We start from the raw sequence: 16,933 nt of genomic DNA, 5'->3' as shown, positions 1-16,933 counted from the left end.
GTGTAACATCATTCCCCCCTTTGGAACATTCATCCTCGAATGTTGACTGATGCGTTTATCTGTCTCATAACATATAGCTCTTACAAATACTTTAATATCGTCCTTTCCATCTAGGCAACTATTCTACAAATAAAACCAAAGGTCGGAGCATTCCACCCCTTTAGGCCTCTTTCTCACACCACGACTTGTGATCGGAATTCTTCCAATCTCATCACTATTGATACCTTCTGTCATGCAACCTGTATGACTCTGACCTTGAAAGTGCGTCTATGCAACTCTTCTCTCCTTTTTCCTCCAGCTTTTAGCCAATCTCTAGGCCTTACTTTGTAAACATATACAGATCTATGATAAACTCTCCCTCTGGGAATCTATAGGTGTACAAAAGTTCTTCACCCGGTAGTTTGTCGAACTTACGACTATTGATATATCTTGTTTCATAGACTCAGTTATCTATGCTTATGGATTTACTACAACTAGGTTAGTCTCTCGGTGCTTATCTTATATGTATAAATCTAAGTCCTTTAATACTTCCTCATTACTATTTATCTTAATAATGACGGCCTAATCTCATCTCATACTTTGGAACTTTTATCCATTTATTGGTGATTCACCTCAATGTTTATATATAATATACCAATGATAACTTGAAACCTCTTACGTAACACATTGTCACTAGGGCTCATGTCTCATTGGGGACCATCTGAAGTGATTTGCCTAATCCACCTAGGGGCGATACTATACTTCAATAATCGTATTTCATAGCATACCAACGTGATTCATCTTATGGGGGTATTCTAATTTCGTGCAATTCATGAAATCCCTTTTCTTAAAATCATTATTCAATCAAAGGCCTAAACGTCATCCTCTTATCTATAACCATTACACCCTTATTCTACTACTAAGGCAGCATTTCATCTCTTCTAATTGCTCCTGGTCTTAGACTCCTCTAAGTTCATTCAGGCTATATTGAGCTTTCTATAACTTAGAGAGACCATCGGCTTTCTTGTTTTCATGGGTTTAATCTCGAGGACTTACCTATTCTCGTCACCTTCTCACTCGCCTTTTCTTGTCCTTACTCTTGTCTTCCTAAAACCTTGTCTCTCTACCATACTTTAGCTTGTGACCTGCACATATCTATTTATATTACTCGCAACCTTCCTTTAACTTGCTAGCACAGTAGATTTCCTTTCGTGCCTTCTCAGTTGTCTTTAAATGTAAGCAATTACTTTTCCTTGTCTTTCTTCCACTTGTTGCATGAATAATTGGCTTATCTTATTATCACGACCCAAATCGATGGGCCATGACGAGTGCCCGAGTCCTACCTGTCGAACACCCCTAAGCATGTGTCTAAGATATAAACATGAATTAAGGGTAGGTCATGAATAACATCTGTCAATAAACTGCTGAATCACGTGAATAACATACTTGAGGAAAACATGTCCAAAAGACATATAAACATATACATGCGGAATACGGTAGGGCGAACCGACAAGGCTGCTACAGACAACTATATATCCAAAGCTAGAAGTCGACAAGGCCACATACTATCCAACTATACATGATAATCTACAGACCTCTAATAGAGTGTACAGCTGTATGAAGGACGAGACTGGGGCCCGTCATACCCATATATGTATACAAACATATCGTACCAAAACCCAAAAGCAACTCCGGATCAAATGAAGCACACCAACTCTCGCTGAAGTCTAAATAACTTTATGAATCCTGAAATATTTATAAAGGCATGCATGTGCATATAAATGTCGTATCATCCGTAGGTATATGTGTACATAACATCATTAAGCCTCTGAGGGCATTCCATCATATCATCTCGGCCTCTATGGGAAAAATCATCAATGTATACCAATTGATCATGTGGTGGTGTGTATATAACGCCGTAACCTTTTCCCATATCTCATATACATATAATATACGCGTATATAACGCCATCTGGTTATGGGTCATTGTACATGTATAAATGAATGAAATGCATAAGATGTAAGTTAACAAGATTTCTCGAAATGTCATAAGATCAATATGCCTTCGGATACGTTTTATCAATTAGGTATTTCTCTGAGACCCATGAACGGAAGATATAACAATAAGACACATGGGGAATCAAGAACATAGGAACCTCTAGTGCTTCTATGAATAGAGATATTTATGAAATTTGTGCGTTTGCTCGTTTCGTTTGTATCATATGGATCATGCCAAAGGAAAGAAGGGATAGCCTTAACATACCTGAGCCGATTCTCCTGACAATCCCTCTGACACATGGCACTTACTTAACACCTGTTATAATAACATAAATTCTTATATACTCAAACATATTCTCATTCCCGAGCTTACGTTGATTAACTTACGACAAAACTTTAACGTGCAAAAATGCATGATGTAACATCCTTCCCCTTAGAAACATTCATCCTCGAATGTTTAACTCCCCATGATCTATATAAATTTTGGTGGAGTCATCTTTGTCACATTACTACTACCAACCCCTCCTGTAGAAAACTCAATAATTCAATGCCATATAGGGCCACAATCATCAATAACGACAATAGCCTCACATGACCAGTGACAATAACTAACACAAGAATCCATACACGCACCTTAAGGCTGTGATGTCTCAGTCGGATCCTCCTCTAGAAGAGGAAATAAGTGATGAGACCTAGAATTCATGTATTATTCGGCTTCCCAAGTCATTTCTTCCACATTATTTTTTCTCCAAAGTACTTTCACCGAAATAACATCTTTAGTCCTCAATCTCTAAACTTGTCTATCTAGTATAAAAATGGGAGCTTCCTCGTATGATAACTGCTTTGTGACCTAAACATCATCAACTGACACGATTCTAGAAGGATCTCCGATACATTTACGGAGCATAAACACATGATAGACTCGATGTACAAACTCCAAATCAGAAGGCAAGTTTAACTCATATGCTACCTGGCCTACCTTGCGTATGATCTTATATGATCCTATGTACTGAGGGCTAAGTTTTCCTTTCTTACCGAACCTCATAATGCCTTTCATCAGTGATACCTTTAGGAATACCCAGTTGTCAACTTGAAACTCCAAGTCTCGTCGTCGGTTATCGCATAAGACTTCTGACATCTTTGAGATGTTAATAGCCTTTCCTGTATAAGCTTAATCTTCTCGATTGCCTGTTGTACTATCACGACCTAAACATATGGGCCATGACGAGTGCCCAAGTCCTACCTGTCGAACACCCCTAAGCATGCGTCTAAGATATAAATATAAATTAAGGGTAGGTCATGAATAACATCTGTCAATAAACTATTGAATCACGTGAATAAAATACGTGAGAAAAAAACATGTCCAAAAGACATATATACATATACATGTGGAATACAGAAGGGCGAGCCAACAAGGCTGCTATAGACAACTATACATCCAAGACTAGAAACCGACAAGGCCACATACTATCCAACTATACATAAATATCTACGAACCTCTAATAGAGTGTACAACTGTATAAAGGATAGGATTGGGCCCCGTTGTACACATATCTAAATGCCAAAAATAGCATACCAAAACTAGTAACAACTCCAGATCAAGTGGAGTACACCAACTATCGCTGATCAAAGATCCTAAAAATGGGGATCGTTAGCCTGTCTACCTGTACCTGCGGGCATGAAACGCAGCGTCCCCAGGAAAAAAGGACGTCAATATGAATAATGTACCGAGTATGTAAGGCATGAAAGTCAGTACATAAAGACATAGATGAAACATGGAGTAAATAATTCAACCTGTGAGACTAAATAACCTCGTAAACCCTGAAATATTTATAATGTCATGCACGTGCATATAAATGTCGTATCATGCATAGGTATAGGTGTACATAACATCATCAAGCCTCTAAGGGTATCCCATCATATCATCTTGGCCACTGTGGGCAAAATTATAAACACATAACGGCTGATCAGGTAGTGGTACATATATAATATCGTAACCTTTTCCTATATCCCATATACATATAATATACGCGTATATAACGCCATCTGGTCATGGGTCAATGTACATGTATAAATGAATGAAATGCATAAGAAATATGTTAATAAGATTTCTCGGAATGTTATAAGATCAATTTGCCTTTCGAATAAACTTTATCAACTACGTATTTTTCTAAGATCCATGAACAGAAGATATAATAATAATCCACATGGGGAATCAAGAACATAGGCACCCCTAGTATTTCTATGAATAGAGGTATTTATGAAAGTCGTGCGTTTGCGCGTTTCGTTCGTATAATGAATCATGCCAAAAGAAAGAAGGGATAGCCTTAACATACCTGAGCCGATTCTCTTGACAATCCCTCTAACACACGCCAATCGCGACGAAACATGTAACGGCGGATCGGAGTAGGGAAAGATCCGTATGATATTCTTGAGAAATATTATACCGTGTTCTCTTTGAATCAAAATCCCGTTACTATTACGTAGTATAACTTCTTATGAATTTTGTAGCAAAATCACGTTGCCATCATTTTGTATGAGCTTTCTTGCTGAAACTTCATCCATGACTTAGTAGATGTGAGCATCTTCATTTTGTGAATTAGAGAGGTTCTCTTTAATCTTTGGTTGTGGGCCCCACTTATGATGACTTAGCCACAAAAAATCTCCTAAAAGGTGCCAACTTTTACATGTATTAAGAGTCATTACTTGGGCATTTGATCAAGATCTCCTTGGCTTCCACGTTGTGCATAAGCCTTATCCTAAAATCCTTATTTAACTAGTTAATCTCCCACTAAAAATCAATAATTATCCAATTATCTACATAATTACGAATTATCTCAAATTACTTAAAATACTATTCACTTTTAACATACTTTATGTACCCTACTATCATGGTCATGTGGTACCTTGTAGGGAACTAGTCTATAAATACTGGGTATTATAGCTCGGACCGTATCTTAACCCAAATTGACAACCTTCAACGAATCTCATTTTATTTGATTCGTTTTGGCACTTATCGCCTGTTATAAATAGCATAAATGCTTATAACCTCAAAATTAAATCTCATCCCCGAGTCTACATCCATTAACTTATGACGAAACTTTAACATATGAAAATGCGAGATGTAACATGTACCAGCTCAGGTCCTACTAGCTTAGTTTCCCCAACATTGAACCATCCTATAGGTGACCTACCCTTCCGTCCGTAAAGAGCTTCGTATGGAGCCATCTGAATACTGGAATGATAGCGATTATTATACGTGAACTCAATAAGCGGCAGATGATCATCCCAGCTACCCTTGAAGTCTATCACACAAGCCCGTAACATATCCTCAAGTGTCTGAATAGTACGCTCAGCCTGTGTGTCTGTCTGGGGATGAAATGTCGTACTAAGACTTACCTGAGTCTCCAATCCTTTTTCGAAGGACCTCTAAAAATTAGTCGTAAACTGAGCTCCTCTATCCGAGATAATAGATATAGGGAAACCATGATGTCATACTATCTCCTTAATGTAAAGCCTTGCATAATCCTCTACGGAATATGTTGTCCTAACGGGAAGAAAATGTGCTGATTTTGATTCTTACGAAGGTATGCTTACGAAGAACTCCATATTGATTACCTCCCACTTCCAAGTCGGAATCTCTATAGCCTGTAATAATCCACCGGGTTTTTGATTCTTAATCTTAACCTGTTGACAGTTAGGGCACTGAGCAACAAACTCGGCTATATCCTTTTTCATTCCGTCCAACCAATATATTTCCCTGATATCATGATGCATCTTTCTTACTCCTGGATGGATAGAATAACGAGAATAGTGAGTTTCTCCCATAACCTGCCGACGTAGCCCTGCAACATTAGGGACACATAATCGTCCTCGATATCTGAGGACCCCATCTTCTGTAATATCAAATGGTGTCTTCTTCTTCTGAGGGGTTGTATCACTATAATAAGCTAACACAAGATCCTCGTACTGGTGTTCCTTCACTCCAGTTACTAAAAAGGATGTTGTCGTATCCTAAATAGTAACTCCCGTATCACCTGAGTCCAGTAATCGAACTCAAAGACTAGCTAGCTGATAAATCTCATGGGCTATCCCCCTCTTCTCTGGCTATAAATATGATAGGCTACCCATAGATCTACGGCTGAGGGCATCGGCTACTATATTCGCCTTCCCTAGATGGTATACAATTTCAACGTCATAGTCTTTCAGTAGCTCCAATCATATCCTTTGATGTAAATTCAATTCCTTTTGCTAGAAGATATACTGAAGGCTCTTATGATCCATATAGATATTAACATAAATGCCATACAAGTAGTGCTTCCAGATCTTTAGTGCATGAATCACCGCGGCTAACTCTAAATCGTGGGTCGGGTAATTCTTTTCGTACTTTCTTAGTTGTCTAGAAGCATAAGCTATAACCTTACCATGTTGCATCAGTACACAACCCAATCCAACGCTCGAAGCATCACAATAGATGGTATAATAATCGGTTCCCTCTAGGAGTGTTGGAACCAGTGCTGAAGTTAATTTGTCCTTCAATGCTTGAAAACTCCGCTCATAAGCATTGGTCCATTAGAACATAGCTCCCTTCTGAGTATACTTTGTCAATGGTGCTGAATGAGAAGAAAATCCCTCTACAAATCTCCTGTAATAACCAGCCAAAATCGAGGAAGCTATGAACCTCCGTCGGTGTCGTATGTCTAGGCCAAGTCTTTACTGCCTCAATATTTTGTGTATCAACCTGGATACCTTCACCTGAAATAATATGTCCAAGGAAAGCTACATAATTCAACTAGAATTAACATTTAAAGAGTTTTGCGTACAACTTCTCTTTTTGTAGAACTCTGAGTACCGTACGCAAATAATCTGCATGCTCAGCCTCTGAACGGGATCAGACCAATATATCATCGATAAATACAATCACGAATAGATCTAGAAAGGGTCTGAACACACGGTTCATCAAATCCATGAAAACTGCTGGGGCATTGGTCAAACCAAATGATATAACACGAAACTCAAAGTGCCCGTATCTGGTCTTGAATGTTATCTTCGGAATATCTTTCTCCTTAACCCTTACTTGATGGTGCCCGGACCTCAAGTTTATCTTCGAGAAACACTTGGCACCTTACAACTGATCAAATAAATCATCAATCCACGGGAAAGGGTACTTATTCTTGATCGTCACCTTATTCAACTATCTATAATCAATACACATCCACAAGGAACCATCTTTCTTCCTCATAAATAACACAGGTGCTCCCCACAGTGATGTACTACTAGATCTGATAAAACCTTTTTCAAGAAGGTCCCTTAGTTGTTCCTTCAACTCTCTCAGCTCTGCAGCTGCCATTTTGTAGGGAGGAATATATATTGGTTGCATATCTGGTAATAGGTCAATAGCAAACTCAATTTCTCGCTTTGGCGGAAGACCCGAAAGCTCATTAGGGAAAACATCGAGAAACTCATTAACCACAGGGATATATTGAATGGTTGGTGACTCTACTTCCACATCTTGAACCCAAACTAAGTGATAAATATAGCCCTTTATGATCATCTTTCTTGCCTTAAGATAGGAAATAAATCTACCTCTCGGCGATGCCGTATTACTTTTCCATTCCAAAATAGGCTCCCATGGAAATTGAAATCGGACCATATTTGATCTAAAATCAATGTTGGCATAACAAGAAGCCAACAAATCCATACCCATTATAACATCAAATTCTACCATATCTAACTCGATTTGGTCTGCTACTGTAGATCTACTATGAACTACTACTATACAATCTTTATATACCCGCTTAGCTATCACTGGATTCCCAACAGGTGTGGATACCTCAAAAGGTTTAACCAACTCAGGTTTTATTCCAAACTTACTAGCAACCAACGGAGTAATATATGATAAGGTTGAACCAGGGTTAATAAATGCATATACATCATATGAGGAGACTGATAATATACCTGTAACAACATCAGGTTACGACTCTTGATCCTGTCGACCTGCTAATGCATAAATGCTGTTCTGAGGACCGCTCGAGCTAGATGCTCCACCTCTGCCTCTACCACGACCGATTGGTGCTTGTGAACCTTTCCTAGGGGGCATACTGAAGATGACGAACCAACTACATATCCCACTGGCTGAACTATGCTTGCCTCACCTCTCGTCAGACAATCCCTTATAACGTTGCCTAGATAACCACAAGTATAACAAACACCCAACCCCATACAGCACTGCCCGATATGCTGCTTCCCACACTGAGCACATCATGGCAAGGGCAACCTCATCTGACTTGACTTACCTCTATACTGAGAACTTGAGGCCCTGGAATTCTGACTAGACCCTGAATATGTGGAATGATCAAATCTCCTATCATCAAACTGAGGGAGTGCGCTAGCCGATGGCTGGGCTGGATACATCGGGCATTGTTATCTCTGACCACCTCGAAACTCACTAGAAGGACCCGAAGATCTCGCTCTCTTACTCTGGCCCCTATCATGCTCACGATCGGCCCTCTACTTCTATTTACGCCCCTCTACACCCTGAGCGTATGCCTGAATACGAGAAATATCCATGCCTGGCTGAAGTGGGAGCATACCTGGCCAATGAATCAAACTGAAGACTGTACTCCCGAACACTCATGTTATCTTGCCAAAGGGTCAAGAACCTATCAACTCTAGTGGCAGATAATGATGAAGAAAAGCCTTTGTAAACTCCTGCCACACCACCGGATGGGCATCATTACCTCTGGACAACTCCCAAGAGTCGTACCAATTAACTGCAACGTCTTGAAGTCTATAGGAGGCTAGCTCAACTGACTCAGTCGCACTGGCCTTCATTACCCCCAATGTCCTTTGCATCCTATCGATAAATACTTGAGGGTCCTCGTTTGGATCTGCTCCAGTGAATACCGGAAGGTCCAAATTAATAAAATCAGGAACCCTCGCACTGATGGCCCAATCTGCATGACCAATACCTACTTCCTGACGCCGAGCCTATGCAGCTACTAATCGAGTTAATAGCTGAATAGCCTATCTCATCTCTTGACCCGGTACACCTGGCTGAGGAGCTGGACGTACAAGGACGGGCGCTAGAGCTGGTGCCCCTTGGAGTTCCTCTGGAGAGGGTGGGGTATGTGAAGTCCGAGAAGGAATCTCACTATGAGACTCTCCTCGAGACTTGATAACTCGTGGTGCTCGACTAGTAGTCTCATCAGCCACGAACTTGCTTTTCTGGGTGGCTGTAGCCTTCTTCAGCATTGCTAAAAGCATAACACATTGTTAGGAAAATGAATTCTCATATCGCACGATCTAAGATAAGAAGGGAGGATAACATCCTATATGTCCTGTAGCCTCCTGTCTATAAGTGTTGTGACAACACACCCATAAACAAGACTCTACTAGACACGGTCTATAGAAAACTCTAGGACAGGACTGCTGTGATACCACTTTTGTCACAACCCAAACAGATGGGCCATGACGAGTGCCTGAGTCTTACCTATCGAACACCCCTAAGCATGCATCTAAGATATAAACATGAATTAAGGGTAGGTCATGAATAACATCTGTCAATAAACTGCTGAATCACGTGAATAACATACGTGACGAAAAACATGTCCAAAAGACATATATACATATACATGCGGAATACACAAGGGCGAGCCAACAAGCCTGCTATAGACAACTATACATCCAAGACTAGAAGCCGACTAGGCCACATACTATCCAACTGTCTACAGACCTCTAACGGATTGGGCCCCGTCGTACCCATATCTACATACCAAAAAAAATGAACCAAAACTAGTAACAACTCCGGATCAAGTGGAGCATACCAACTCTTGCTGATCAAAGATCTAAAAAGAGGGACCGTTAACCTGTCTACCTGCTCCTACAGGCATGAAACGCAACATCCCCAGGCAAAAGGGACGTTAGTACGAATAATGTACCGAGTATGTAAGGCATGAAAATCAATACATAAGACATAGATGAAATATGGAGAAAGAATTCCACATGTGAGTCTAAATAACCTTGTAAATCCTGAAACATTTATAATGTCATGCACGTGCATATAAATGTCGTATCATGCATAGGTATAGGTGTACATAACATCATCAAGCCACTGAGGGTATCCCATCATATCATCTCGTCCACTATGGGAAAAATCATCAACATATACCAGCTGATCAGGTGGTGGTGCGTATATAATGCCGTAGCCTTTTCTCATACACCATATACATATAATATACGCGTATATAACGCCATCTGGTCATGGGTCAATGTACATGTATAAATGAATGAAATGCATAAGAAATACGTTAATAAACTTTATCAACTACGTATTTTTCTTAGACCCATGAACAAAAGATATAATAATAATCCACATGGAGAATCAAGAACATAGGCAGCCCTAGTACTTCTATGAATAGAGGTATTTATGAAAGCCGTGCGTTTGCTCGTTTCGTTCGTATCGTATGAATCATGCCAAAACAAAGAAGGGATAGCCTTAACATACCTGAGCCGATTCTCTTGACAATCCCTCTAACACACGCCAATCGCGACGAAACACGTAACGGCGGATCGGAGTAGGGAAAGATCCATATGATATTCTTGAGAAATATTGTACCGTGTTCTCTTAGAATCAAAATCCCGTTACTATTACGTAGTATAACTTCTTATGAATTTTGTAGCAAAATCACGTTGCCATCATTTTGTTTGAGCTTTCTTGCTGAAACTTCATCCGTGACTTAGTAGATGCGAGCATCTTCATTTTGAGAATTAGAGAGGTTCTCTTTAATCTTTGGGTGTGGGCCCCACTTATGATGACTTAGCCACAAAATATCTCCTAAAAGGTCCCACCTTTTACATGTATTAAGAGTCATTACTTAGGCATTTGATCAAGATCTCCTTGGCTGCCACGTTGTGGTCTATAAGCCTTATCCAAAAATCCTTAATTAACTAGTTAATCTCCCACTAAAAATCAATAATTACTCAATTATCCACATAATTACGAATTATCTCAAATTACTTAAAATACTATTCACTTTTAACATACTTTATGTACCCTACTATCATGGTCATGTGGTACCTTGTAGGGCACTAGTCCATAAATACCGGGTATTATAGCTCGGACCGTACCTTATCCCAAATTGACAACCTTCAACAAAACTCATTTTTTTTGATTCGTTTCGGCACTTACTTAGCGCATGTTATAAATAGCATAAATGCTTATAACCTCAAAAATAAATCTCATCCCCGAGTCTACGTCGATTAACTTATGAAGAAAGTTTAACGTACGAAAATGCGAGATGTAACATGTACCAGCTCTGGTCCTACTATCTTACTTTCCCTAACATCGAACCATCGTATAGGCGACCTAGACTTCCGTCCGTAAAGAGCTTCGTATGGAGCCATCAAAATACTGGAATGATAGCTATTATTATACATGAACTCAATAAGTGGCAGATGATCATACCAGCTACCCTTAAAGTCTATCATGCAAGCCCGTAACATATCCTCAAGTGTTTGAGTAGTACGCTCAGCCTGTTCGTCTGTCTGGGGATGAAATGTTGTAGTAAGACTTACCTGAGTCCCCAATCCTTTTTGGAAGGACCTCCAAAAATTAGCTGTAAACTGAGCATCTCTATCTGAGATAATAGATATAGGGACACCATGAAGACGCACTATCTCCATAATGTAAAGCGTTGCATAATCCTCTGCGGAATATGTAGTCATTACATGCAGAAAATGAGCTGATTTTGTAAGTCTATCAATAATCACCCATATAGAATCGAACTTATGTTGGGTACAAGGTAAGCCTATGATGAAATCCATATTCATTACTTCCCACTTCCAAGTAGGAATATCTATAGCTTGCAATAATCCACCGGATTTTTGATGCTCAATCTTAACCTGCTGACAGTTAGGGCACTGAGCAACAAACTCCGCTATATCCTTTTTCATTTTGTCCCACTAATATATTTCCCTTGATATCATGATACATCTTTATTGCTCCTGGATGGACAGAATAATGAGAATAGTGAGTCTCTCCCATAGCCTGAGGACGCAGCCCTGCAATATTAGGGACACATAATCCTCCTCGATATCTGAGGACCCCATTTCCTGTAATCTCAAATCGTGTCTTTTTCTTTTGAGGGATTGTATCCCTGTAATGAGCTAACACAGGATCCTCGCACTGGCGTTCCTTCACTTTAGCTACTAAAGAGGATGTTGTTGTGTCCTGAATAGTAACTCTGGTATCACCTGAGTCCAGTAATCGAACTCCAAGACTAGCTAGTTGATAAATATCATGGGCTATTCCCCTATTCTATGGTTGTAAATATGATAGGCTACCTATAGATCTACGGCTGAGCACATTGGCTACTACATTCGTCTTCCCTGGATGGTATAAAATATCAATGTCATAGTCTTTTAGTAGCTCCAACCATCTCCTCTGATGTAAATTTAATTTCTTTTTCTTGAAGATATACTGAAGGCTCTTATGATCCGTATAGATATCAATATGAATACCATACAAATAGTTCCTCCACATCTTTAGTGCATGAATCACCGTGGCTAACTCTAAATCGTGGGTCGGGTAATACTTCTCATGCTTTCTTAGTTGTCTAGAAGCATATACTACAACCTTACCGTGCTGCATCAGTACACAACCCAATCCAACGCTCGAAGCATCACAATAGATAGCTTAACCATCGGTCCCATCTGGGAGTATTAGAACCGGTACTGAAGTTAATTTGTCCTTCAATGCTTGGAAACTCTGCTCGCAAGCATCAGTCCACTAAAACTTAGCTCCTTTCTGAATTAACTTTGTCAATAGTACTGAAAGAGAAGAAATCCCTCTACAAATCTCCTGTAATAACCTGCCAAACCGAGGAAGCTACGAACCTCCGTCGGTGTCGTGGGTCTAGCCAAGTCTTTATTGAACCAAGTTCTAACTTGCACTTTCCAAGTCTTATCTTCTTCCAAACACATCAACCACAATAGATATAGTATTCTTAAGTTATTTCTACTGATTTCCATCCATAAAACATCAAGAATTCAACTCTAAAATAGTCTAGTAACTACAACACTTCAATCATGCAGTTCAACTTACTTCACAAGTTTCCTTTATCAAATCAACTAAATACACATAGATATATTTCAATTGAACTTAGAAAACAATTCATAATCCATCTCTCTCTATTGCAACGTGAAGAAGCTCCAAAATATCAGCCCAAGATCTCTCTCAAAGTTATCATAGGGATCAAGACCAAATCCACAAGTTGGTAAGATAATTTCTCTTGGAAGATCAATATCACCTAGTTATCTCTCTACTTTGTAGTTTGGGGTAAAGAGCTTATTTGAGCTTGAAGTAAAGCTTAGTTGGATGAGTATTCTTGCTGCCAAGGTAAGGTTTAACTTCTCCTATATGTATACAAATGAAACGAGCAAACGCACAACTTTCATAAATGTCTCTATTCATAGAAGCAGTAGGGGTGCCTATATTCATGATTCCCCATGTGTCTTATTATTATATCTTCTGTTCATGGGTCTCAGAGAAATACGTAATTGATAAAACTTATCCGAAGGCATATTGATCTTATGACATTCCGAGAAATCTTATTAAATTAGTTTTTATGCATTTCATTCATTTATATATGTACATTGCCCCGTGACCAGATGACGTTATATATGCGTATATTATATGTATATGGGATATGGGAAAAGGTTATGGCGTTATATACGCACCACCACCTGATCAGTTTGTATACGTTGATGATTTCACCCACAGAGGCCTAGATGATATGATGGAATGCCCTCAGAGGCTTGATGATGTTATGTACACATTTACCTATGAATGATACGACATTTATATGCACATGCATGACTTTATAAATATTTCAGGATCCATAAAGTTATTCAGACTTACAGGCGGATTCTTTTACTCCATGTTTCTTTTATGTCTTTTATGTACTGAATTTCATGCCTTACATACTCGGTACATTATTCGTACTGACGCCCCTATTTCCTGGGGCCTACGTTTCATGCTCGTAGGTGCAGGTAGACAGGATGACGGTCCCCCTTCTTAGGATCCTTGTTCAGCGAGAGTTGTTGTGCTCCATTTGATCTAGAACTACGTTTGGGTTTTGGTACGATATGTTTGTATACATATATGGGTATGACGGGGACCAGTCTCGTCCTTCATACAGGTGTATACTCTATTATAGGTCTGCAGACAGTCATGTATAGTTTGATAGTATGTGGCCTTGTCGACTTCAAGTTTTGGATATATAGTTATCTATAGCAGCCTTGTCGGCTCGCCCTACCATATTTCGCATATATATGTATATATGTCTTTTGGACATGTTTTCATCAAGTATGTTATTCACGTGATTCAACAATTTATTGACAGATGTTATTCATGACCTACCCTTAATTCATGTTTATATCTTAGACGCATGCTTAGGGGTGTTCGACAGGTAGAACTCGGGCACTCGTCATGGCCCATCGGTTTGGGTCGTGACAAAAGGAAAGAAGGGATAGCCTTAACATACCTGAGCTGATTCTCCAGACAATCCCTCTAACACACGGCACTTACTTAACACCTGTTATAATAACATTAATACTTATATACTCAAAAATAATCTCATTCCCGAGCTTACGTTGATTAACTTAAGACGAAACTTTAACGTACGAAAACTTGAGATGTAACACTTATTGCCCATGAATACTGGAATTACATGTAACTCATATGATCTCAAATATCACCTTTGATTTGATTTTGTTTTTCCGTTCATTAGCCACGATAGGTGCCAATTTCTTATGGAGTGTATACAATATTGTAGGGAGACTGTTGTTACAAGATCATTTCTTCTTTAGGTCACTACGCTTAGGTTGAAGCCTTCTTCCTTATTTTCTCAACTAGTACTCCGTTATAGTATTTAGGGAAGACCCTCTAACTCTTTTAAAGTTGCGAGCTTATTACATTATATACCCGATAGAAGTTTTGATGTTCTTCCTCGCCTATAATTATCCTTAGATACTTACCTCCACACTCTTGTGCTCATAGGGTTGCTTATGAACTGAAATTTAAACTGTCTCCCTAGTGGAACTCTTTTTTTTATTTCCGTAACACTTATACGGTACCTTTAACTACCCCAAATCCTATCTGAATATTTCTCAAGGATCACAATGTCATATCTATGAGACTGAATTCCCTATGTTGGGGTTCACTACATTTATCTTGCATGTTCTGTTGATTTATCTGTGTCCTCTTGTATAGCCATAACTAGACTCTTCCTAAAATAACTACTAACTACTCGTTGGTCCATTCTCATATCTATATTTCGTATAATCTCTATTGGGTTATTTCATTTGTCTTAACTTACCTCTCGCATTGGCTCCTTATGTATCAAGTGTTCATTCGCACTTATTTATCAATAACATCTAGTGCAAGAACCTTTACTACTTCTCTCCAGCATCATGCTTGCATAATGTTCTGGAGTCATATCATATCTGTAGGATTAGAATAAATGCAATCTCATTCCTTTTACCTTTCTACCACATTCTTCCTTTACTATTCCATAGTTACATGAACCACATAACTCCGACTTAATACCATATCACACCATCTTCCCCCTTTAGGGGAGTACTAACATTTAATGCTATGAAGATTTACGTAAAAATGTTTTACCTCTTCATCTTTGGCATCTTTTCACATCTTCACTGACCCTTACTCACCTAGTGGTAACCCTTCAGTACCAAAGTAGCTGAATTTCATATGCACAAGGGTAACACCTAGTGTAACTGGCACACTTAGTCCCTTAAGCTTAACTCTGCTCACAATGCTTGCTTTAGGGAAGCGTCTTTTTGAATGAACTTTAAAGGTTGTTCTTCTGTTATCTATTCTATTATTACCGGAATGCTATCTCTGAAATTCTTATGATGCCGACTATCATCAAATCTTCCGAACTTTAATTCATGTTCAATTTATCTTGTTCACCATCCCATACTAATTCTATTACTCCGGGGGTCTAACATTTACTTCTAGTAATCATGTTAGAGTCACCAACTCATTTCTCGAAATGGGCATATGACTTTATGGCTTATACTCTTTTATTGTCTCCTGGCCTGTCACCTCTTTTCTTTTCCTTCACTTGACTATAGAATCTGTAATCATATCATATTTTGATCTACCATTATCATCCATTTATCACATCTTGCTCATAATGCTTTATTTACTCTTCTTATTCTACGGCTAATATTTATGTCTATCACTTTATTATGAAAACTTCAACAAAACATTCTTTCACTTTTAAATCCCCTTGCTTCATCTCGTTGGCTCTTCGAGACGCCTAACTTTCTCTCTCTTTCTTTTTTTTTACTAGGGACGGGAGTCATACTAAGGTAAATATATCCCTTCTAGGATTCCACTGCCTATCTCCTAAAATTTCTGTACATTCTAGTATTCATATCTGATTGTAGTATTTTAGAGTTCACCATCTGGGTGTCTCACAAGGAGATCTATTACCATATTTGCACTATCCTTCGGAAATGTTAACTAATGATAACAATCCATCTACCTTTTAGGTTACTCTAACCCCAGCTGGATCCTGATATCCCATTCTTCTATTAAACTATATATGTTAGCTCCTATAGGGGATAACTGAGATGGGTGTGGTCAATTATACATACCTCTATTACTGTTGAACGTAACTCAAAGTGCTTATATTTCTCTGCATGAATTGTAAATACTGATAATCTTTATTAACTGGTACCTTGTACCCTTCTTCACCTTGATTCTTTTACTTGCTGAAACTTATATCTACCTTCTAATTTTCTTATTTCTTTTTACTATATGGGTGGATAAATATTTTTGCCTTAGGGCTCCTTATCAAGAAATTTATACGTCTTAATACACACGTAATCTACTAAAGACCTTACAAATTTACTAATCATAAGTATGA

General features: G+C 38.8%; 1 protein-coding gene across 1 annotated transcript; it reads right to left on the bottom strand.

Moving 5' to 3' along the window:
* Window positions 1-2,061: 2,061 nt before the first annotated feature.
* LOC138905891 (uncharacterized) lies at window positions 2,062-9,230 on the bottom strand. Its single transcript, XM_070194405.1, has 8 exons — window positions 9,051-9,230; window positions 8,717-8,966; window positions 7,269-7,934; window positions 6,577-6,731; window positions 5,595-5,990; window positions 5,112-5,345; window positions 2,242-2,292; window positions 2,062-2,073 (listed from the first exon to the last, which is right to left on the bottom strand). The coding sequence occupies exons 1-8, from the start codon at window positions 9,228-9,230 to the stop codon at window positions 2,062-2,064; spliced, it is 1,944 nt and encodes a 647-aa protein (XP_070050506.1).
* Between the last annotated feature and the right edge of the window lie 7,703 nt (window positions 9,231-16,933).

The sequence above is a fragment of the Nicotiana tomentosiformis genome, chromosome 2 (genome assembly GCF_000390325.3).
Source record: "Nicotiana tomentosiformis chromosome 2, ASM39032v3, whole genome shotgun sequence".
Lineage (NCBI taxonomy): Eukaryota > Viridiplantae > Streptophyta > Magnoliopsida > Solanales > Solanaceae > Nicotiana > Nicotiana tomentosiformis.
This window is presented reverse-complemented; position numbering and strand designations above follow the sequence as displayed.